The sequence below is a fragment of the Tetrao urogallus genome (genome assembly GCF_951394365.1).
Source record: "Tetrao urogallus genome assembly, chromosome: 1".
NCBI lineage: Eukaryota > Metazoa > Chordata > Aves > Galliformes > Phasianidae > Tetrao > Tetrao urogallus.
This window is the reverse complement of record NC_136813.1, coordinates 74861030-74885432: the sequence shown is the minus strand read 5'-3', so window position 1 is coordinate 74885432 and position 24403 is coordinate 74861030. Positions and strand designations below refer to the sequence as shown.

Here is a 24403-nt window from a genome sequence, read left to right as displayed (position 1 = left end):
TCTCTGGAGCTTAACCTGAACAGCCCAAATTATAACTAATTGTTTAAGGCCTTTATTTCAGAATGTATTTAAAATACTCCAAGACAACAGCACACCATCATGATCTCAGGTCTTTGTCAATAGCGACACAGATTATTCCCTTCGTTTTCTGCAGGGGTGCTGTCAAATGCTGTTCCAGGCTATAGGCCAAAACCTACCCCCAGCCCATGTGCTCCACTCCCACTGGCACCAGTGGCATCTCCATCACGGACTGACAGCAGTAAACGGGCAGAGATGCGCTGGCTGCTCTGAAAGCACGATCTGTGTGCTGAATAATTCATTTTAAACTGTTGCACAGATGTCAAAATGTTATTGCTGATTCCTAGCCAGCAGAATGGTGGTGCTGCTTCTCCCCATGCAAGTGTGTCACCACCAGTGATGCTGCTGACAATGCGAGGGATATCTCAGCCTGACAGCAAATCCTGGGGTGCAAAGCCCATATGGAAACATAAAACTAAATTCTCAAATGCTTATCATACGTCACCTTTTGCTCTCTTTATTAGGAGTTTCCTGTGGACACCGAATAATTTCAGGAAAGTAGGCTGCAATAGTACATAGTTATGTATACGGCGTCCAACAATCAATTCAACCCCCAAGATTTTCCACAAAGTTCCCCAGAAAGCCCCTAAGAAAAAACAGCTTGAGTCACAGCCAGATTTGGACAGCAAAAACCAATCCAAGCTGGGATCTCTGACGAGCCCCAGCAGCAACCCTGCAGCACGGGTGCACTTCTGTGAGGGATGCATTGGCTAAAAAGTGCCATTTTCTAGGCTCACAGATGTGCTTCTCCATGTCAGCCAGTCTATATGGAAACAGACCTCGTCTTAATGAGTTCTAATTTGTTTTAAATCCGTAGGTTTCTTTTTAATAATTAACAGTCCCCATCGCTCAGCAAAGCCATTCTTTACCCCTGACTACTCACTATTAGGAATGAATTCACAGTGAAATACTGTTAAAAGGTGGAAAGCAATGGACATAATTCAAGTTTTAATTAAAATATATATATATATATCACACAAAGCAAGACCACTAGTTGGAACCATAATTGAATAAAAAAAAAAATAATCAAACCCAAGCCTCACTGCGTACTCCTCCCAATTACCCACACTGTTCTTTTTATGCTATTTGAATTCTTGTAATTGGCTTCCCTTACTGGATGCCCTGTGCCTGGGACAAATGCAACATTTTCTCTCTGCAATTCCAGGAACTACAGAACGCATCGGCGTCATTACAGCGAACATTACACATGCTCACACACTGGGGTCCAGGAACTACAATTAACACATTAAGAAATAATAACTGCCAAGGGAGCAGCTGAAGATAAACAGCATGTAGCTGATGTAGCAAGAATTCGGGTTGGAAAAGGGCTGTCTCTTGGGTCACAAGAGGAGAGAAATTGAAGCGCTGAGCAGCACCGCACCACCATTTAGCTAAGAAATCCCCCCAAAAACAGGTTGAATGGCAGCTCATGTGTTCATTTCTTGAAATTCAATTTCACTGAACGTACTGATGGCTTGAAACTGGATTTCAAAGGAAACTGAAGGCTTGCACTCACAAAGAAATAATAATTGCATCCAATTTGAAAGTTTAAACTGGAGAGGGTTTTTGCTGGTTGAATAATTGTCCTGAAGTGCTGTGGACTGTTGCTGGCTTTTTGTTCTGTTTGCTAACAGAAGCCAGAAATATTTACTGAAAGGCTTTTTTTCCCCCTCTTGTTGAAATCTACTTTGATGATTGGTCTGTTTGCTTTCTTAAGAAGAAATGGAGAAAAAAAACAAACAATTTTTGAAAACTGTTCCAAGTATTACTAATGAGAAAATATTCTTAAAATTCCACATTCTCTTATTTAAAGCTTCCAGTCTTCTCTACAACAGCAAGAGCACACCCACCACTGGATGGTGTGGAGATCTACAACTTCACTGCTAGATAAAGATGCCATGGATCACATTGCTCCTCTTGGGCACCAGCCCACTGCTTTCACCTTGGACCAGCAGAAGACCTCAACACATTTCTTTTCATGGAGATTGAAAGCCAAGGGGAATGGTGGCATAAGGAGGGCTCAGGGACGGCTTTGCCTCACCTCTCTCCCACCCCAGACTGGGAAAACTCAATCACAGCAATGCTATCATCACCCCCTTCCTAAATTCACCCATAGCCCTGGAGAAATGGGAGGCACACGTACGAAGGTATCACCAGCAGCAGTGTAAAACCCACCGTGTGGGGAAGAGTGGCAGCTCCCCTCAAGCTGGGAAGATGCCTGCACCCATTCCAGTGAGCGCCTGTGCGAGTGGCATCATCCCCCACGCCTCCCTGAAGCATCTCTCATCAGTCAAATAAGACATTTCAGCAAATAACATGGCACTTTGTAAAAACATAATTGTTTTTATTTTCCAATTTTCCGTGTTTTGTGTAGAGTGCTGCTGTGTTCAAGTGAACTCAATAAAAGCATAAACAGTAAGCACCATCTGGAGAACATTCTTCCAGCACTCTGAGAAATAGCAGCCGCCTGTGCTCTACCTGCTATAAATAAATGTCATTAAAAAATGTCCAAAAAAATTGTTTGCTCCAATTTGATGGAACTGCAGCCAGCTAAGATTTTGCTTAACCCCATATGAGGGTGCCTGCCATCTGCACAATGGAAAATGAAAGTGTAAACGTTTGCTTCCGAGCCCTTAGAGTTAGTTTCAGTATTGCTAGCAGAGTATCAATCCTACGCAGTATTCTAATGAAGGCACGGGAGGCTGCAGCCTGGAAGTAACACATGAGCAAGCTATTTGAAACCCGATTGTTCTTCAGCTGTATCAGGTTCGCACCACAGTGATACTGCTGAATCTGCCAGCAAGAGGATGGGTGAAATTATTCTTGCTCTACGTCGGCAGCGTTAACGGTATGGAGGGAAGAGAAATAAATAAATAAGCGTCGGTAATTTCTTTTCAGCCTAGCACAAAGCCACTCCACCCTCCCTCCCTCCCTGTGGAAAAAACACAGATGAAGTTGGCTGCGGGGTTGTGATGAGGCTCTGCGAAGGGTCAGCATTTGCTGTGTTTGTTTAATCACTGCAATTAGAGCTATGCAAATAATGAAATTGTTTGCTACAGTGGCCAAGCTGAAAAAACAACCAACCATAAAACAGAAAGAAATGTTTAGGTTGAGCAACTGAAGGACTACTTTTTTTTTTTTCCCCCTTTTCTTGGTAAAACAAAAAAAAAAAATAAGCGTGCTGTTTGTTCCACTCGGAAGGCAGCAAGGCCTTGAAGGAATCGGTTCAGCTTGAAATGAAAAATACATTTTCACAGCAGAACCAAGAGCTTGAACACATTTTTCCTCTCTTTTTTGTCAGAACCTCAGACAAACATCTTCAGCACCCGAAAGGGATGCTTAGGATGACTTATCATTAGCAGGGCGGGAATTTAAAAGATCCCTCAAATAATGGAGCGGCCAAAATTCTCAAGCCATGGTGCATTGCAGCCTAGGTCCTAAACCTAATTTCAGGGCAAGAGTGGAAACAACGGGCATAAATCAGATTCGGTCCTCTTGGCAAGCTATACTGCTTTCTCCAAAACCAGAGTTGTTGTGCATTGGTTCCTTCCATACAGCAGCTCTAATCATGCTCTGTCCCCACCGAAGCAGAGGACCCGTTCCCACTGCAACCTGTTTTTTTTTTTTTTTTTTCTTTTATTTCAGAAGGACTTTGTCTGCTAAGGGCTGTGTGGAGACAGATGAGAGCACTGTGAGCACAGTCCCTTCTCCGTGGTGAAGCCGTCATCTCAAACACAGCAAGGGCAGGAAATGGTAGCGTGGTTATGGTTCACATGAGCCATATTTTCCTAATATAAATATTTTAGCTAGATTTATTTAGAGAGTTCGCTCACATTAGTTAAAAGAGAGGCTTTGCAGAGTACTTAGACCATCTGGAAGCAAAGACCACGAATTTTTCGTTAGGGTGAGGATCTGCCTGCACCACTAAGATTTTCCTAGAGCAGGTATGCTGGGATGTCAGGTGGACAGAGTGTTCATGTGCATCTGTGCCTCTCTGGGGGGAGGGTGATTCTTTGTTTTGTTTTTGCCTTTGGTCAAATTCAAACAATATGCAGGAACAAGAACTAAATGTCATTTTCCTCCCATCCATCTTAATTTGGCATCCATTTTAAAGCTTACCTTTGACCTTTTAAAATGTTAATACACTTAAGCAGATATAAAAACCACACAGCTCCTGGAAAAATTAATCACAGCCATATCATACTGTTAGTCTGAAAATGTAACATCGGTTGTTTTCCTCTGTAATTTTAAGAGATATTTGTCAAATTCAGCACAGTAACTATAGTGCAATTAGCTATTATTTCCTTTTTAAACAAGTACCTATGTTAAATGCTTCAGCAAAATCCTATCAGCATAACCAGAACAACTTACTACAAATGTATTTTGTCTGGTAACTGCCTAGAACCATAGGAAAGGTCCTGAAGAGGACCTTGATAAGTTGTCTGAGCCATTCTCCTGCCCCAGGGCAAGATTCAACCACATCTAAACCATTCCTGACAGGAAACCTTACTTAGACTTCCTTAAAGCAGCAGCCTCAAATAGAACAGGAAGATTTATTTGCACAAATCAAAACAGATAAAAATAAGATAACTATGAAAATAATCCACATAAGTGCACTACATCTACAATACAAAATGCAAAAAGACAATCCTTCTGTAACTAAGTTCAAAACAGGAAACTCTAATAGAAACACCCCCTTCCTTTTTAAACATAAGAGAACCTCAGCTCCTTGGAAGTTCAGTGGCACCTCTCCTCAAGAAAAGCAGTTTCAGAAGCACTGAGCCCTGAAGTATTTGGGCCTCTGTGCTTCAAAGCAAAGAGCTCTTCAGCCCCGCCAGAAAGCAAACAGGAAGCAGGAGTGTTGACAAGCCTCTCCAGCAAGATGAGGGGAACGCTGATCACGAAGGGGCTCTGGACATCTTGGCCATGCTGTCCAGAGCCCCTTCGTGATCAGCATTCCCCTCATCTTCCAACTTAACGATTTTGGGGTCAGATGCTGTGTGGATAGGGGCTGGGAGGCTGTGTTAAGTCCCTCCACGCCATAGCCAGCTTTGCAAATACATGCTGTGTATGTGAGGACTGTGGCCTACCGCAATGCTCTGCTTTCACTTTCTTTTCTTTGGCATCTAGCAGCACTTGGGCTAGCCCCACCGGTGTCACGATTCTCTCTGGAAGACAGGAAGTTACCATGACAGCCAGAACATATCCTAAAACACAAGTGATGGTATCACAACAAAACACGGAAGGGATGGCCCATGGCTGCTACCTGAGCATCTTAAAAATAAATAAATAACTAAATAAATCACTTAAGGACTCAGATAGCAAATCCAAACCAGAGAGGATAGTGCATTCCCTCAGTGAGCAGGGATATAACTCCTTACCACTGCTTTCTTCCACCCACCAACATCCCTTTAACTCCAGCACTACTGGAGCTTGGCCAAGCAGTCCTCGTTAAGCTGAATTGCTGGTTAATATAATGGCTGGATGGGATACGAGATACCGAGGTTGACACCACGAACCCCATCAGAGCACAACTTCCTTTGACGTATCCTGCCTGCCCAATGCAGAAGAGCTGTGACACAGAACTCAGTTCCCTCCATCACAGAGGCTCTGTGAATCCACCCTCACCCTACAGAGGTCCTCCCATACCCAAAACAGAGAGACAACTCCATCTGACCCCAGGGATGAACTAACTGCACCTCATGACTGCAACAGCAGGGCCCTTCTCTGCATTCCTTCTTCTAGGACAGGCTTAAATTAATAAGCATGGGCCTGGGCACATGCACCTACATAGCACACACTCTCCCCTAGGTAGCAAGCAGCCTTTGCTGTCCACCAGGAGACTATCCAGGGCTACAGAGCCATTGTTCCTTCAAGCTGAGTCCTGTGATCCAACCACTTCCCAGTGGAGCTTGTGGATAACTCTCCCCAGAGGCCAGGCTTCTGGGCTCAGCCCCTGCCTCAACTTTCTTCCGGGACTCCAAAGAGTGTACCGCACAAGACGGTACCACACACCAGATTCTTTCAAACAAAGCACGACAGCTCTCTTTTTCTTCCCCCGGGGAAGTAGATAAGATTTTATTTGTAAAAAAGCACAGCGGCAGCTATTTGTACATCCATTTTAATTGACTCTTGGCGCTCTCAGCAAGGCACCACAGGGTTGCAGGCCTCCGCCCCACCTCACTGCCTGACCGAGCCACCTTCCCGCCTCCAGCCCATCCATCACCAAGGCTGGAGGAGAGGATTGCTATTCTTGTGGCGATGCCTGGCTGCTTGGCTAGGAAAACCCTAACTAAAAAACAACGCATTGCCCTTCCTTTTTGCTTTGCGACGGCCTCATGTGAGTCCAGATCAAGCCATCCACCACCAACCACCAGAAAGACGTGCATCATAAACACAAAAACATTCTACATTTTATTCAGTTTTTCACATTTCTGTTCTCACTGCCCTTCTACATCATTCAATTCAATGCTCCTCATTATCTGTCCTTCACCCAAAAGAATCACCTAACTGTTTTTTTTAAACCAAGGACAATTTCATGCAGTGCAGTCACATAAGTTTTCAAAGATAATAAAACAAAAAAATATAGAATGAATACACATTACTCACTTTGTCACTTAATGACTCTTTTTTTCCTGGAATGCAACACAATGTACATGTGCAATTGCTATACTGTCTGCAAGTATTTTATTCATCATCTTCTGATACTCATGGACCATAAGTTAAGTGACACTCCTCTAACTAATTAGTTTATTCAGCAAGCATAGATGAATAACTGATGAGCTACAAAAAGTTGCTATTGTTCCAGTCGGTCACCAAATAACTAATTTGGCTATTCAACCAGAGAGAAGTTTTCTTCTCTGAAAGGTGACAAGTAGCTATGTAATGACTTCTATTATTTTCTCAATAAACTCGGAGAAAATAGGACACTGCAGTTAGAAAAACACAGAAAAAGAAATTAGCTACTACTGTCATTAAGGATTCAGAGGCCGAAAAAGAACAGTTGGTGCAATGCAGCTGGAGTGCCTTTTTGAAGCAAAGTGATTATTCTATGGCTGCTAATGAATTATTTTTCACTGGAATGCAAGACCTGCACTCCTCCAAATAACCTGGCTTTGCCACCAAAAATGCACCGTCTGCCAGAGCACGTGAGAGCCATTGTTCTCCTGGTCCTCCTGGTAGCCACCGTATTTCTGCAGCCTCTTTGTTTCCATGTCACAATAAAAGCAGAAACATAATTGAAAGGTTGAAGCAAACAAAGGTGTTGGAGGACAAACTGCTGTTCAAAACCAGCCTGCACTAACTGGATGGGGAATTACAGCCTCAGATGTCCAACAACCCCACTGAAACTCACTAGGGTGGAGAGGTCAGCCTGCTTCTTACCCATATTACAGCAGTGTTATGTGACTGCTGTACATGTGGGCAGATCTGCTGGAAGGTGGAAGGAAGCCAGAACTGGCCAGCAACGCTACATAACTTGACAAAGTGGCTCCTACACAGAGTGGCCAAATTACTGGGCTGTTCAGTGCCCTGGAAAAGATGGACAACACTGGAAAAAAACAGGAAAGGAAATTCCAGGGGGGAACAGAGGAAGGCCAGTGATAGTTCAAAGTCTAGAACTTTTCACAAAGCTAGTTACCTGCTCTTTGAAATCTGGTGTCTTCTGAGATAATTCAGAAAGGCTTGAGCAAAACAAAACGAAAAAGGAAACCACCTTCTTTCAAAGGACAGTATATGAAAGGCTACCAAAAATATCTCTGCAGATGCCACTTCTGGAAACATGACCCAGGGCAGCCTGACCTCCAAGTGAAGCCATCCATAGCCAGCACCGTGCATCCTCAACGTGCTCCTTCCACCCCAACTAGAAAAGCCAGCACTTTCCCAGGTCTTTTTCCCAGCCCAGCTTTGCAAGGAGACCACTTATCTGCTCCCTCCACAGCTGCCAGCTCTGGAAAGCCCCCATTTCAGCTGTGTGTCCTACAAGCAAACCTGCAGGCACTGTCTCTAATGGTCTTTATAGGTTTTTTCATGGAAACTTTTAAAAATATATACACATTTTTTACTCAGCAGCTCGGGGGCACCCATCACATGTACTTGGCTACTGTAACAATCACGTGATTTATGTCAAAATAATTGGGGTTAAACTCTCTGCCACATCAAACTCTTCACATTTGGCCCCATCTCTAGGACCTAGAAACATCTGAAATGAATAAAGCCACGCGTCACTTAACGGGATCTGGGCTTAATTAGGATCACTCTGGTTTTTATGGGAAGAACCTTGTACCACCAGCTTCACGTGGCAAGTCCGTCACTCACAAGGTTATCTGCTTTTTTCGTTTTTTTTTTTTAGCACCCGCATGAAAACATTTCCACCTCCACAAAGCTTTCTGTTGTTGTTCCACAAGTCCTCCCAGCAGCCGGATGACAACCGCTCCTTATCTTTGGCCGTCTTCCACGCTAAAATAAGAACCCTGCTGCTACGCCAAGGGAGCTGCACCCTCCCACCTCCGCTCGCTGCTCCCCGTGCACAGCTGGCTCTGCAGCAACGCCCCAGGTGCCATTTTCTGGCTGCTTCTCCCTCCCACTGTCGGGATCTACCCTCAAGCCACAGTTTTTATTTCCCAACCACGTGTGCCAGGGATGTTCCAAACCTGACACAGGGCTGGAACACTGTGCCTGGTCCTTACCACCTCACGTCAAAGCTTTGGTGAGATGATTAGCGGGGTAGGATGGGATTAGAGAGGAATGAAGCACCGACGGGTTGCTGTGTCTACACAGTGCCCAGCCTGGTGCGGGCAACCACAGGGAAAGAGGAAGGGTGCAAAGGCAGGGGAACCCGGGGTGCCGCAGAGCCAAAAAGCAGATTTTTTGAAGAATTAGTTCCTCAAACAGGAGATCAGCCAAGTGCCTTTGTTACATGCAAGTGCATCTCTTCCCAGTAACACACGCTGCTGCAGGCTCTGCTTGGCCAGCTGGCAGCCAATGCCAACTGCACTGAGCAGTGGCATGCTTGGAGCTACCTGCACCTTTATCACACTCATAATGCCATCCATACGCTGCAAGCACCCGGCGACCCCAGCTTACGGGCGGGCACTCGATATCCCTCTCGAGTTAATACTGGCATTTATCCCCTCTTCAGGTCGGGCTTCCTATCGCAGGCTGAAAGAGATCCCAGCGCCTCGCCGGGGCTCACCGCAGAGTGCCGCCCTCAGGGTAGCGGTGCGGGGCACAGTGGCGCGGGGCAGCCGGGTCCCCATTAACTGCGGCAACCCGCAGCCGCTTCCAACCAGGGGAAGCTTCTCCTAATTCCCATACACGCACCGGGAAGAGATGGAAGCGCGCTGATTTTCCATCCCACACTAACGCCATGCCCGAAACACTCCAATCAGCGGCGTATCTGTGGGGGAAGCTTCACTTTACACGTTCAGTCACTTCGCGAGCGATAAATGACGCGCAAGGTTGCTAGGAAAAAAAAACACTGAGATTTGCTCGCCGAGTTTAAATGGAAAATCCCTAAAGAATTCAGGGTAACCGCTCACCCTCCGCGCGTTAACAACGCATCCCCGACAGACGACGCGTATATTTTAAGCCCTGCATCGCGGGCGCTGTTTAAAAACAGATTTCCAGCGAGAAGAGCACCCTCTGCGAACACCGGCCAAAAAATCCCCAGAAGCAGCAGCAGCAGCAGCCCCCGAAGCGCGAGGCGGCACCGCGCGGCTCGGAGCGGGGCTCGGGGCCGAGCGCAGGTGGCGGTCCGCGGCCAAGCCGGGCAGCGCCGCTCTGCCCACGGGCAGCCGCGGGCACCCGGGCGGCCCTCCGCCCCGCAGCCACTGACAGCGCGACGCTACGCACGGCGGGCGCTGCCCTACGGAGCCGCGCTGTCACCGCCACCGGGCCGCCCCGCGGCGGGCACAAAGCCGCGAACGCCGGCCCCGCACCGCATCGCCCCGACCCCGGCGGCGCCCGCCCCGCAGCGCCCGCCCGGCGCCGCCGGAGACAATGGTCACGGGCCGGAGCGGGGCCGCCGCCCGAGGCATCGGGGCCGTCGCAACGCGCGGCAAAAGGGCCGCGGGAGCCCGGCCGCCGCCCCGGCCAACCTGTCACCCGCCGGCCGCCCGCCCGCGGACCGCCGCAGCTCGTCCCGCGCCCCGCCCCGCGGCACCTACCTCCGGCCGCCGGTGGAGGCTGCGGGAGCCCCGCGCCGGGCTCCGTGCCCCGCCGCCGCCGCCTCTGCCGCCGCGGCCAGGGCGCAGTCGCCACCTCCCGCGCCAGCCCCGGCCGCCGCCCCGCGCCGGGGACGCGCGCCGTGCCCTGCCCTGCCCGGCCCTGCCCGGCCGCCGGCACCGCGTCCCGCGCCGCTCCCCAGCGGGCCGGGCGGGCAGGCGGGGCGGGGCCGGGCGGGCGGGCCGGGCGGGGAGGGGCGGGGCCGGGCGGGGAGACTCCGCCCACGACCGCACGCGCCGCCGGCGGAGGGAGGAGTAGGGCGGCAGGGCCGCGCATGCCCTCGGGGCGGCCCCGGGAGACGGGGCAGGTGGGCCGGAGCGGGCGCTTGTGCGGTGCCAGGTTCCGTCGACAGCATTTCCTGCTTGCTTTTTGGGTTCTTTTAGTTGCTCCCTTTATTTTCTACCTTTTTACCGTTTGCATTCCGCCTCCCCGTTCTTCATTTTATCTCTGTTTCCCCATCGTATCGCAGGCCTTAAGATGGATCTGTCCTCTTTAAATTGCTTTCTTTGATGTCATGCATTTTTTCCCCTTTGCAGTAGCTTATTGGAAGGTGCGCTGCATTAAGCTAAATCCATGCCTGGTATTACATCATGTGCCCTCGACCGAGTGTGGGAGATGATGGTAATTCCATCTGGATTGCTGCTGATATTAACAAACTGCTCAAGATTTCCTCTTGTGGTTTAATGTGCATTGCAAAACCCTTGGTTCTGGATCAAACAGATAATGACTTAAGAAATAAGAAAGCACGTGCACTTGCGACATCCCAGGAATTTCTAAAAGAAAAAAAAAAACACCTTAATGGGTCATCAGCCTCATCCATCTCCCCAAAGAGGGTAGGAGTGTCCCCCGTGGTATAACTTACGGCCATTTGCCTGCTGTCATCTCAAATGCTCCAGATATGTGGCTTCCTCATTGCTGTAGGAATTTAGGTTAAGTCAGGACTAAGTTCTGTAGCATCACAGGATTCCACATCTGCTGCTCCTCTACATCTTCCCAACAGTGCTGCTTGGTTGCAGCTGGACATTCTTTGCTCACCAGCATGGGAAGACCCTGGCTATCCCTTCTTGTGTCCGTCAGCAGCTTCCATTTGCCTGCTTACACCTCTCAGAGGTGGGTTTTGTCTGACATAATCTGGCGCTATCCAACACTACCATGAATTTGACTACGGACTGTGTGATGTCGCTTGTAGGTGTAGATGCAGAACCATCGTTCTGTTGGCTTGTACCCTTAGGTAAGGTGGTGGTGTTGGTGCTGAAGCTCTGACTGGTAAGAAGCTGTTACTGATAACCCAGACCTTACAGAAGATTACAGAAGAGCCTTGCTCATGCCAGCAGCACAATGGCCCATGGTGCGTTGTGGAATTTGGATACATCAAACCCGACTGGAAAACCATCATCATGTGTTGAGTCACTGGAGGGATGGTTGCAAACAAGTTTGTCTCACCCTTCTAAAATGTGACAGAAGTAATCAAATCTAGCTGTGGCCCGGGGACAGTGACCTTAATTTAAAATCAATCACAGATCCCTCTGTCAGTGATGGCTGATTGCCCCACTCACATCTCAGGTCGATGCTGTGGCAGCCCTGCCATCCCCAGTGCTGTCACACAGCGGTAAACGCCATGTCACCTCCATGCTGGGGAGGTTGGCATTGTGTGGCCTCAAGCACTGCTCCATGATTTTGAGAGGGGATTTTTATTAGGCATTTGCTCACAAAACTCTACAGCACGCATGTCCAGCCTTCTGGCTTGCCTGAGCTCTTGTCACAGTGTTCATGCAGTAAAACTTGCTCAGGTGCATGGGGGAGCTCCACACTTGATGCACTTTGAACCTGTGTGAGCTTCACTGTGAGGTCAGGTGGCTGAGAGAATGATGGAGAAAGAATTTGCATGGGCTGTATGTATTGCCCGTGCTGATGGACTCTTGCCGTTTCCCTTTGCAAAGGATGCAAAGCATGAAGCACCATTCATCTTCCTTTTCTTTGATGCTGTGACAATGCTGTGCGGCAGCAAAATAAATGCTGCCAGGTGTGGTTATTAATATGCCAATCCAGGATACGCTACAAGCTTTAAATCAGAGCCACAAATTCCATGTAAGCACTCACACTGTAAGTGCTGGGTAGGGAGAGCTGATAGATGGGTGCACCTGTGCTGCTGTGGGCTTTCAGAGAACAGCAAGGTGCTCGTTGTATGCAAAATGGGAATTGTGAGCAGATGGGATTTCTAGTGGCGGAAGTAATTTTCTGTTTTTTGTTTTTTTTTTCTTCCTAATAATATATGGACAATAGGAAGCCTGTGACTGCTCTAAATTGAGCGCTAAGCAGCTTTAAAATTGTTCAAGCCATTATCTATTATAAGGAAGTTTATAAAGCTCCATCTCCATTATTTGAGTTTTCATGAGGTCATAATCCACTTGACCCTTGTGGTTTATTTCATCCCTATCGTCCCTCGGAGGAATTATAACCTTTACCATTACCACTTGCTAAATATATCAAGGGGTTTTAGTGACATTATAACAAATCACGAAGCTCAGCATTGTTGCTCATAATGTGACCATAATACCTGGTGATTTTTGATTCTTTGCCTTTTTCTGAGATCATCTGAAACTGGGGTACTGGCTTCTTAGGTATTGTTTTGGGAATCAAACACTGAATAAACTCAGGAATATTGAAATCAAGCACTGTGGCTCCAGGTAACACTCCTCTCACAATTTTTTTTTTTTTCCAATTATGAGTGTTCATTAGAAATCATACTGTAGCTTGATTATCCTGAAAGCAATTATTGAGATGATCAATGGTATCACAGGTAAGTCTAGTACGTCACTATATGTGGTTATTTAAAGATAAAACACAGAGAAGGTAATGAAAAGTGAGAATCTGGAATAGAAGTAATACATTACGTTTCTTTCTACAGCTCAGTCAGTTTTCCAGGTGGGTCCCATGTCAAGCCTGCACAAGACGTTTGTAAAATTGTAGAGAGAACTTGCCATGGAAAAGTTGTGCAGTCTGTCAATGTGCCTTTGTGCATTCACTTCAGGACCATCTAGGATTAGATCTTGGTCTATTTTGATGAGCCATACACTGTAAAACTGCCACTGGGATCCAGTCAACTGGATCTGAGTGTATGGCACCATCTCAGCTGATATACAGCATGATGCCTCTGAACAGAAATTCCCATCCGATGAAAACCTGGAAATCTGCCATTGGAGAGAGAAGGAGGAGTACTGTCTTTGTCCTGCAGACCTTTTTACTGTGGCCAGCAGGGCCATTGGGGTACACTTTAACATCCCCCATCAAGCCACAGGCTTCATGTCTCCAGCATTATAATTTACATCTGTGCTAGTCACTCTTTTCAACCTTTATGGTCAGCGGAGAGGAATAGGCACTTTTAGGATGCAATCCATTTGACCTTTCTTACACATCTACTTTAGGAAGAGATAAATCACTCCCCCAAGTGTCTGCATTTTTCTGTTGACCACAGAGGGATTGGAGGGTGATTCGTTCAGAGTCAGGTATCAATATTACAGACTGTCTCTGTACAGTTAGGTGAATCCCAACATGGTTTTCTGCACAAGGATGATTGAAGTGCTTTCCAAATAATTTTATTCGTGTATCTTGAGCATGCAAAGCAACATATATTTTGTCCTTCTTTTACAGTCTGTATGTTTGAGAAGCATTACTTCAGCAGGGTCTACATTTTGTGTCTGAGTTGGTCATGTTGGTGTTCTGTTCAGAACTGTCTTCAGTTTCCAACTGGGAAATGGACTATTTCTGCACTTTTTCACCCTGTGGCTTTCACTAAATATTTGTTTAATTTAATTTACAGGTAGAGGAAGGGCATATTTTCCAGCAAGGAAATTAATATAGCATTAAAAACATCTCTTATCACTGTATACAGCCAGAAATCAAAGTTGAATGTGCATACGTTTGTGTTTTGTTGTTTTTATTTTTGTTTTTTTGTTTTGTTTTTTATCACAGGACAAGGTTTTAAATAATATTAGTAACGAAAGATCTGTAACTGTACTGCCATAAGCACATTAAGGCAGTGTACAGTACATCTCAGAAAAGGCCCAAGGCTCAGATGTCTATCTGTGTGTTCTTGTATTCCCAACAAGCAGTGAATAATGCATTAGTTTTGCTTCAAGCATCCTCGTTTGAATATGCTTTGGCCAGAATTATTAGCTTTCATGTAATGTGTATTGTTAAAGAGGTCACGCTCTGTGCTCATCCAGTGCGGTCTGCAGACGTGCCCTGGTACAGCACACAGGAAGGCTTTAGTAGGAATTCTCCTTGTTGGTTGTCCCCACAGGATCCCCTAAGATTTCTAGATTGGAGGGCCAGATCCAACCGAAAGCGGTGGGAGCCTCCTTCCAAACACCATGGCTTACTGGCTCAGGCTCAAAATATTTAACAAAGCTGAAGGAGGGAACATTTACATTGCACTGACACAGGGAGACTGCTGCTTTCTCTCTACCATCCTGAGACCAGCCACCTCTCTGCCTGGACACAATACTAGGTGTGTATGGGCTGTGCTGAGGACATCCAAAGGCAACTCCCTGAAGCCATCCTGCAGCCTGCTAAGGAGAGAGTACTCTGAAAAGATCCTTAGGACAGCTTGGTAAGGGCCACCAGCACCCCAGGACTGGCCTTAGGCATGTGCTGAGCAGGGGCTGGCTTAAGAGCAGAGCAGAGCCTGGGGAGAGAACCTGCTCTTGGTTGCTGTAAAGCTGTTGTGCTTTCTCCTTCTACAACTGTGGTGGTCTAAAAAGTGAAGTAGCTTGCAAGGAGCTATTAAGAGAACGCTATTTAAGATACAGGGTATAATTTGCAAAAAAGTAGGTGTTTACACATCCGCGTATACACACACACAGGCACGCACATCCCGTATTTAAGTTTCCACAGCTACCGCTGGTGCAATGCAGCCAGCTGTTAAATCCGAAATAGCAACGAGAGCACATCATACGCCCTCCATATTACCATTTGAAAGGGACAGTTCCTTGGGAGGATGGGAATTTGACAGCATATGAATATGTCTGAGACTCTATTAGGCACTAATTCAGCAGGACTGGCTGAATGAGATGAAGCAATGAGGAGAGAATCTCTTCAAATTTGAGCTGATTGGTAATTTTGATGAAAGCCCTTTAGTCTCATTCACTGACTGTTAATTACCTCTGGAAATTAACGTTTATTTTTCTCTTCAGGAGATGTTCAGCTGCCAATATGGAAAGATTAATTAAATTTTTTCGTGGATGAAGGTGAAAGGAGGGTCCTTGCGGTCAGTGCACATTTTGGCTCTGGAGGCAGGTATGTTGTGACAGCTCCCCTTTGGAAAAGAGCAGTTAGTGTTAGGGGATGATCAGTGTGTCCCTGTCTTCCTGGGGTGGGATGGCAGGCCAGGTGCTGTCGGTGGGGAAGGCAGGGTGTGGAAGTGCTGTGAAAGAGGGGAGGGAAACGACAACGATGACTGGAATTAAACAGTTTGGAAGTAAATTAGGGGAAGCCTCTTGCTCCACCCAATGAGAATTAATTAACAATTCAGAACAAAAGTATCTATGCTTAAATCAAAAGGAAATCCTAAGCTTGGGCCCATCTATACAGCATATCACAAAAGTTAATTGATTCAAAAAAGTGGTAACTTGAACCTCACATTCATAAACTGTTCATAAACGCGACAGCTTCTCCTACCAGTTCTCATTTATTTGATCTTGGCTCAGCCTCAAAAGCTGCTTTTGTCAGCACTAATGATGGCCCTTCCACTGCTCAAGAGTTTATTTCCAATATCCACTATTATGCCACCCACTCCTGCTGTGCAGAACAGAAAAAGGAAAAAAAAAAAGGAAGAAAGGGCAATGTCCTAGGGAAATGTGCATGTTTGCTATGGGCATTTGAGTTCTTGATTTGTGGCTGTGAAACCAAGCGTCTAGGCATAGCTGGTAAACTCAGACAGCATTATTAAAAGAAAGGAGTGCTCTGTCCCTATTTTTTTTTTTCCTTTTCTGAAAGGAAATCTTTGCATTAAGTTTTAATGACCAGTAAAATAGATGGGCAATCCTTGGAAGCACAATAGATAGATCTCAGGCTGCCTGTGTGACGCTTGCGGGGAAGAGATGAGGCAGCTCAGAAGGCAAATAGGTCAAACAGACTCAACAGCTTTCCAGAAGCAGCCTGGCAGAAAGCAAAGCCCCACAAGAGAAGCCAGCGCGGTCAGTTGAAGCCACCCGGGCAGCCAGCTCCCAGGCTCGCTCACTGCAGCACAAAGTGCAAAGCACGGCCCTTTGCTGACCCGGCTTGCTTTTGTTGGAGGAAATCCCAATTAACCACAGAGGCATGGGACACTGTGCATGAGGTTTAGCTGGCGGCAACACTGAAGGGTTTGGGGGGGTGCACTTTGAAGTGTTTGTTACAGATGATATGACGTAGTCCTTTGTGATCCTTAACAATTATCTCTGTGTAGGGAGGAGGAAACGCTACTTTGACCCAATGGCAAAAATCTCCTACAGCTTACAGATTTTACCTGTAGTCTTCTCTATAGTTTGTTTTGAGATCGATACACAAGGGCACAACAGCCAGCCAGTGTTTGCTATACTTTGCATAAGCCGTAGCGTAAGAGCTTACTGCCAGCCAATGGTGCCATCTTTTGCCTGCAATAAATTTGGAGATTAGCAATTTACAGTCTGTTCAGCTGAGTAAGTGCTGGGGAGGAGTGCTGCAAATTATGAGGAATGGCAGCAAGAAGCAAGTAAAGTGGCACGAGCAGAGAAGATGGAATAGAAAGGGGTAAGAAACTCATCTCTAGGGTCTGGCATAGTGGCCAGTCTGGAAAAGAAAAGAAAACAAAACCAAAAACAACAACAAAAAAAGAGACTTGACTACAGAGTCTAAGCAACCTAGATCCCTTTTTGTAGCCTTTAAAAAATGTCACATGTGAAACAAATATATATTTTCCAAAGAAAAACATGGAGTGTCTCAGTTAGGTTTTTATGAATGTTTTCTGTTTGTTTCCCAGCTAAATCTACTTATGTTTGACTCAATTCTACAAGTTGCTTCTTCAAGACAGCATTTTTTGACAAATGCGTTATTCACCAAAAACATTCTCCCAGCTTTAATAGAAAATAAATAAATAAAAATTCAATGGACTGGAAAGAGGCCAATAGGCTTTGGTTCAGGCCTTGTAAAGCAGCAAATAAACATTTTCCACATGCTTTAGGAGAGCAAATGGTTCCTTGTTCTCCACAGTCTGTCTGTAGAAGAAGGAAGCTAAACACTTGAAGAAATGTGTGGTTGGATTTGTTTCACCGTCTCTTAGGAGGGCAAGGTAAGCTCCTTCAGGATGGGCATTAGGGAAAGGGTCTGCACCACAGGGCTGTGGGCACGGCCCCAAATGCCGGAGTTCAAGGAGCATCTGGACAGCGCTCTCAGACATTGGGTTTGATTTTGGGTGCTGCTTTGTGGAGCCGGGGGTTGGACTCCGTGATCCCTGTGGTCCCTTCCAACTCAGGATACTCATGATACTCTGTGAATCTCTGATTCCTTCAGCCTCTGGTGTGGCCATTGGGCTGTTCTTCTCCTATATGGTACACAGCTTCAAGTGTCCAGAAGTACAATAGAAAGGTGAATAAAAAATTACACAAGCAAAAGAAATTAACACACATGAGTGAAACCAGGAATAGAGGGGATAGCTAATTCTGTCTTATTTAAACTTGCTTTTAGCTTGATAACCAGTGTCGTGCTGAATGTAGTTTTAAGGCTGATGCAGCTAAAATGTAGTGTTTGAAGTCTAATGATGGGCAAGAGAGAAAATGCCCATTAGAGATGTTAGATGAGCAGTATATCCAGTTTCTAAAAAATAATGTTATTTTTAATGCATGGAAGATTTTGCCTGCAATGCTCTCTTTTGAACTAGAAAGAAGAATCCATAGATTCTTGCATATAAACACATGTATACATGTGTATATATACATGTATGTCAATTCTAGCACTGAATAAATGATTCAGAACTGAACCAGATGCACATGCATGTTATTATATCTACTTCTTGCTGCAACTTTCTTTTCACTGTGCAGAAATGTTCACCATATCACATTCCCCCTCTGTTTGCAGTATTACCTGCTCTCGCTGAATCAGCCACCATACTTCTCCTGCAAAGCTCAAGGAGCCAGCAAATGAGTAACAGTAGGCGCCTGGCACCCCATGTCATCGTGATTCCACACGACATCATTTTATGATGCAAATGCACTCTGATCTCAATAGCATGCAATATATCAAATGCATAATGTATGCAAAAATGATCCAGATAAGGGAGGAGGTAAATAAATTTGTTACGATTTTAATGATATACAATTTAAATGTCACTTCTGCTAAGCAATTAGGGTCTGAAGAGAGTGACCTTTGCACAGCACCCACATTGTCCTGAGGCATGTTTCTTTCCATGCAGTTATTACTGCCATGCATGATAAGGGGTAGTTGGTACAACACAAGCCCACCACTTGTGCTAGGGCCCTTTCAGACCGAGGCCCACAGTGGAAGCATGAGGCAGCCCCTATGCCATATCCAAGTCCCCAGAGAGAAGCGATGTCCTGCGAACGGAGGCAGCAGCCGTCCACCTCCTGTGCCTCTGCTGGCAATGCTGACAAATGGAGTGTGTGAGCTACCTATACCTCCAAGGCTATAAACTGCACAAAGCATTATCTTTACAGCTGAGGGATTTTAGTATGTGGTAAAGTGCAGTTGCTGGTGGGAAATATTAACATACAGGACTCTGTTTTGACAAGGAAGAACATTACAATAATATAGTAATAGGCAAAGTCTACCTTCCAACTGTGCTGTTGTAAGCACTTCCAAGAGGACTGGCCATTGTGTGGCATCTGCTAGTTCATAAACAGCATGATGCATGGTGAGAGGGAGCAATGGGCTGTACACAACCATCTTCCCTCTTCAGTATTTTTTCTTCAATATTTGTAACAAGTTGGTGTCAATGGAAGCTGTCGGGGGCCCTGCTGGAGCTCCCTGATGGCGGGTGCTGAGGGTGATGATGGCAAGGCCAGCCCTGGCAAGGCAGATTCAGTCAGCCCCTGTATCTAATCCATTCTTGGTTTTATAGCTGGAAAAGCTATCAAGTGATGGGCAGATGGCTAATATTTTCTTTTACTATCAGCCTCTGTTGGATTCAGACCAATGATGTAAACACAAACAGCTCTGGCTCTCGGTCACCCAAGCCTCCTGCCATCAGCGCTCCCAGCCAGGGCGGTGTCATTTCCATGAACTAAGGAAGTGGGCATGAGTGAGTAAAGTAAATTGATTCACCGCACGAGCTGGAGAACCACTCTCTTAAACTGAGAGTGCAGAATGTGGCCATTGCTAGCGCATGTCTGAGGGCATTCAGCACGTGTTCACTATATGCTGGTTGTTTGGGGGCTTTGAGGGGTGGCAGAGGCGCTGGAGCACATAGGGCAATGTGCTTTAAGCCATCTGGCACTCTGGAGCCACCTACAGAGCTTCTGTGATGCACAAGTGCCGACTGGTTGAAGTCCAAAGCTGATGGTGTGCCCACATCTGCAGTACTTCCATTTGCAAGCCCACCTCAGGATGATTCCAGTGAATCCAGGGCAAGTTCAAATAACCAATTAACGGCTTAATAGTGCTTTGTGCTGTTTCTATCAATTACATGCAGACATGATTTTTTCCACCAGTTCTGCCTTGTGCTCACATTGCTGGGTCTGGGTGCATTGAACATGCTGTGATGAGGCACTGAAATGTGGTAGTGCTCATGCAATGGTAAATTTATGAACGTACCTACCACTGCCTCCCTTTGAGGAAGAGTCGCTCACCTGACTCTATCTTTGGAGGGTTAGACTAGATGATCCCAATTTCCCTTCCAAACCCTACAGTTCTGTAATTCTGTGATTCACCTTTCCTGACCTGCCCACATGGCATCGGGAATGCTCTCACCATTGCCGCAAACTCATAGCACAGACAGCAATCACTACTGCTTATAGTTGAAAAACTGGCCCTAGAGGGACCCTGCCATTGTCCCACCTTCCATGCAGCACTGCCTTGGTGCCAGCTCCATGCCCATCGCATGCTCCCCAACATCCCTGCTGCTCACCTTCCCAGAGCAGCAGCAACAGATCCCATGGTTCAGGCACACTTGGTGTTTCTTGCTCTGGTTTGGTATGACAGTGCATATACCACTGGGGTCTGTGGAGATATTGGGAGCATTTGCCAGCAACCACACTGTGGTTTTTTTTCCATTCACAGAGTAGAAAAAGAATATAAAAGAATAGATGAGGAATGTTTAGATCCAAAAATGTTACTGCCCAGACTTAGCTGTTTAAACTTCAGCTTTCAGAAAATATCCCATTCTAGAGGGGAAGAAACTCATGGCATCATTATTTACAAGTCCTATGGGGAATGGCTGAAGGAACTGAGATTGTGCAGTCTGGAGGAGGATCAAGGGAGATCTTATTGCTCTCTACAACTGCCTGAATGGAGGTTGTAGTGAGGTGAGAGTTGGCCTCTTCCCCTAGATAACAGTGATAGGATGAGAGGGAATGGCTTCAAGTTGCACCAGAGAAGGTTTGGGTTGGATATTAGGAAAAATTTCTTCTCAGAAAAAAATGGAGAGGCCGCCCAAGGAAGAGGTGGAGTCACTGTTGCTGGAGGTGTTCAAGAAACATGTGGATGTGACACATAGGAACAAGATTAGTGGGCATGGTGTGATGTGTTTGTGGCTGGACTAGATGATCTTACAGGTCTTTTCCAACCTTAATGATTCGATGATTCTATTCCCAGTCCTTAAACCATAGACGACTGTACCGTTAATAGGAAAAGCAGCCCCTCTAATCTTCAGCAGTGTGTTATAACATTTGTAAGTAAGCAGCAGTCCTGTATATTGTTGGAGAGGTATTTAGTTGTCTTGTCTTTCAAAAGCATTTTTACTCATTTGTTTAAAATACCATTATGTGCCAGGTCGTTTCTTTTTAGCTGGTCTGCCATCTCAAATTCTTGTGCATGGGGATGGAGCGATGATGTCCTTACCCTGGCTCTCTGTATCTGGAGCTTGCATGCACCTGCTGTAGAACAAGGGATTCAGACAGGGGTGAAGAATGAAAGCATACAGTTCTCTGCATCATGCTTTAAAATCGATTCTGAAGAGTTGTTATGAATTAATGTAATGCTGCCATAGACTTTGTTTCAATAATCAGTGAAAAGAGAAAGAAATAGTTGGTAGGGTGTAAAAGAACAGGGAGACTGATAAAAAACAAAGCATATAAATTATAAGGAGAGGTGTTCAGTTCTCTCATCTGAAGTATTGGGTCTGGAAGGCCTGAAGAGGAGTTCTCAACCATGTTTTGTACTTCCAGCATTCCAGACAATAGCTGCAATCCAGCCTATACTGCTTTTCAGAGGTAACATTCATTCGGCGAATGCTATTAATCAAATCTAACTCGCCCTTAGACTTCTGCGAGCCTGGCATTTGCTTTTCTGTTTGAATCAGAGATCTCTAAAAGCATGGGCCTTTAAAAAAGCTGCACTTGGAATCCTTCCCCCGCTGGTGATTTTTCTCAGGCCCTTGCGCTCGAGCTGTGCTGCTGCTGCAATCACTGGGAGACAATTGGAGGTTATTTTTAGACTGCCTGCTCTGCAGCGCTGACATTTGTAGGTTAGCCGTACCAGTTGCTGGCTGCTTCCTCTATCGTCCCTAAATATTTCCCTTCCAACAGCTGGACGTCTCCATCCCCATCCTCCTTCCCCAGTCTTTCCCTGCAGGTTTCAACGTATAAATCCACGCGACTGTCAGTGTTTTTGGTTGAGCGGAGCTAGAAGTGTCATTTGAAAGGCACAGTCCGCTCGCATCCTTCCACGCAGCAGGAAAATCCCAACGCAGCACACATCAGATCAGTGCATAAGGAGCTCAGCATGCTCTGAGTTCCCTCAGGGTGTGCAGGAAACCTTGTGTGGGCCTAATTGCTGCCTTCATCCTGCCACGGGTAGCAGCCGTGGGGAGGATGCAGAGCCATGGGGTGGGTTTGGGTGCTGCCTTGAAAAAACAGAAGGTTTTTGGGGTACAACAGGCTGTGTGCTATCATCTGTCCCTGTGGTTAAGCCTCAGCACTTGGCAGCACTGTGACTGAGAGTGCTGAGCCTTCAGCTCCTTGAACCTGCTGGGATTTGAGCGAGTCCTGCTAAGCCAGGGCAGGAGAGATGGCTGCTAAAATCAGAGTTCTATAGCAGATTAGGTTATGAAACTGCCATTAACCTACTCTGTGTTGTAATCTCAAATCCTTCTAAAATACTTGGCGTGCAGCAGTACAAACATTATTTTCTACTTTCAATTAAGGCCAAACAGAAATCCTTTTTCCAGTCAACCTCTTTCTTTTCCCGGTGCTTTTGGCGGAATAGTTTTTAAATGAATATCTTCATGCAAATTGTGGCATTAATAAATCCAGGCAGATAATCTTGCAGGGCAAAATCCATTTTCTCCATCTGGGACCTCATGTGAGCCTTGAGCCAGGTGAAACCCCTGTGCAGCCTGGTGAGATTCAACCTCAACTGCTGCAAAAGGACAGAGCTCTGCTGCCCTTCCCAGTGCTGGGGCAGCATTGCACACTTCTCTGCCCTAACTTTGACAATGTGTTCCCAACATGGGACACCTCCAAAGTCTTCCAAAGAGCTGAACTAGAGGGAGATCACAGAATCACAGAACCATTAAGGTTGGAAAAGACTACTAATATCATTTAGCCCAACAGCCAGCCCATCACCACCATGCCCACTAACCATGTCCCTCTGTGCCACAGTGAGCTACCCTGTTGCTGGACCTGTACTTCTTTCCACACCTTCCGTCTATCCCAGCAACATGGAGTGTCTGGGAGACATCTGGCTGATCCTTTATGCCCTTACTGAGCACAGCTGAGGATGTCTCACCAGGAACAAGTGCAGTTCTCATTGCATCAAAGAGAAACTTGGACCGAGACCGAAGCCAGAGAAGCTGGACTCAGAGCTATGAGAGGCAGAAGGGCAAGGCTGTGGCTGGGCTCCTGCTGACCGGGGTGGACAGACAGAAACAGGCAGCAGCCTCTAGCAAAGTCAGCTGGGCTGGACCATGTGTCTGGGCACACATTTGTGGAAGCCTCTAGTTGCTGTTGCTCTTCCATTTTGGAAATATTCACAGTCAAGAAGTGGTGCTGTACCTAAGTCTAGGAACATCTCCTGTTCATATGCACACTGGAGGGGAGATATGAGCACAGCAGTGAGAAATGAGCAGCTCCTCTTCGTTTTTCCAGTGGTAAGCAGGATCGTTCCTGCGTTTAACAGAAGTACACCTGTTGTCTTACTTCCCAGCAGTGTTCATCCAGGTGCTGGAGACCCTGCAAGGATGCCAAAGCATCCTCTCTTTTCAGCAGCAAAATAATATCACAGATCCATTCATCCTTCTGGTTGCCCAGAAACAAATCCTCTGAAAATTCAGAGCCTAAAAGCAGCTAAATGAAAATCATCAGCAGGAATTAAGAAAGAGGGAAACGTGTTAATCAATTAATTAACTGATTGATGTTACTTTGGTGGTTCTCACCCCACAGTCAGCATCGGGTCAGCAAAATGTGCTTTCAAAAGAAATGATGCTAATTAAATACACGATAGAGCAGCCCATGTAATAATTAGCAAGGGATGAAGTGCCTGATCTGTCCATTCATTGGGATTTTTTTGTTGGACCTGCAGATGGTTTGTATTTCTGTTTGTCTTTGTCTGCCTGAACCTTAGGCTACCTAAAAAGATCTTCACTACATGTAATGTCCACATCCCCCCGGTTTCAAAAGCAGCAGAAACCCGAGATGCAGCCAGCATTCATTTTCTATTATGCAAATATAACTTCACAGTATGACACATCTGTAAGGTTTCATTTGGCTCCCCCCTGGCACAGTAAGCATCTGCAGCTTTAATGCCTTTGATATACTGTTTTTGATTAGATTAAAGCTGATATTTATAGTAATTTCAGTAATGTCATTAGCTGTCACTGGAGTATCCTCCAATATTTTGTTTCCTCCATATGTTTTGCAGAAGGGATAATGAAATTTGACTGTCCTGCAGCCTGGGCATTGTTTTGGAGCAT

General features: G+C 46.2%; 1 protein-coding gene across 1 annotated transcript in view; it reads left to right on the top strand.

Annotated features, from left to right (window-relative positions):
* Positions 1 to 8435: 8435 nt before the first annotated feature.
* LOC306956311 (maestro heat-like repeat-containing protein family member 2B) overlaps positions 8436 to 24403 on the top strand; it is a gene marked incomplete at both ends in the record, with an annotated part of 103034 nt that continues 87066 nt past the window's right edge. The window contains 3 exon segments of the mRNA XM_079547674.1: positions 8436 to 8632; positions 9218 to 9291; positions 9649 to 10384. Coding sequence (XP_079403800.1) covers positions 8436 to 8632; positions 9218 to 9291; positions 9649 to 10384 — 1007 coding nt within the window.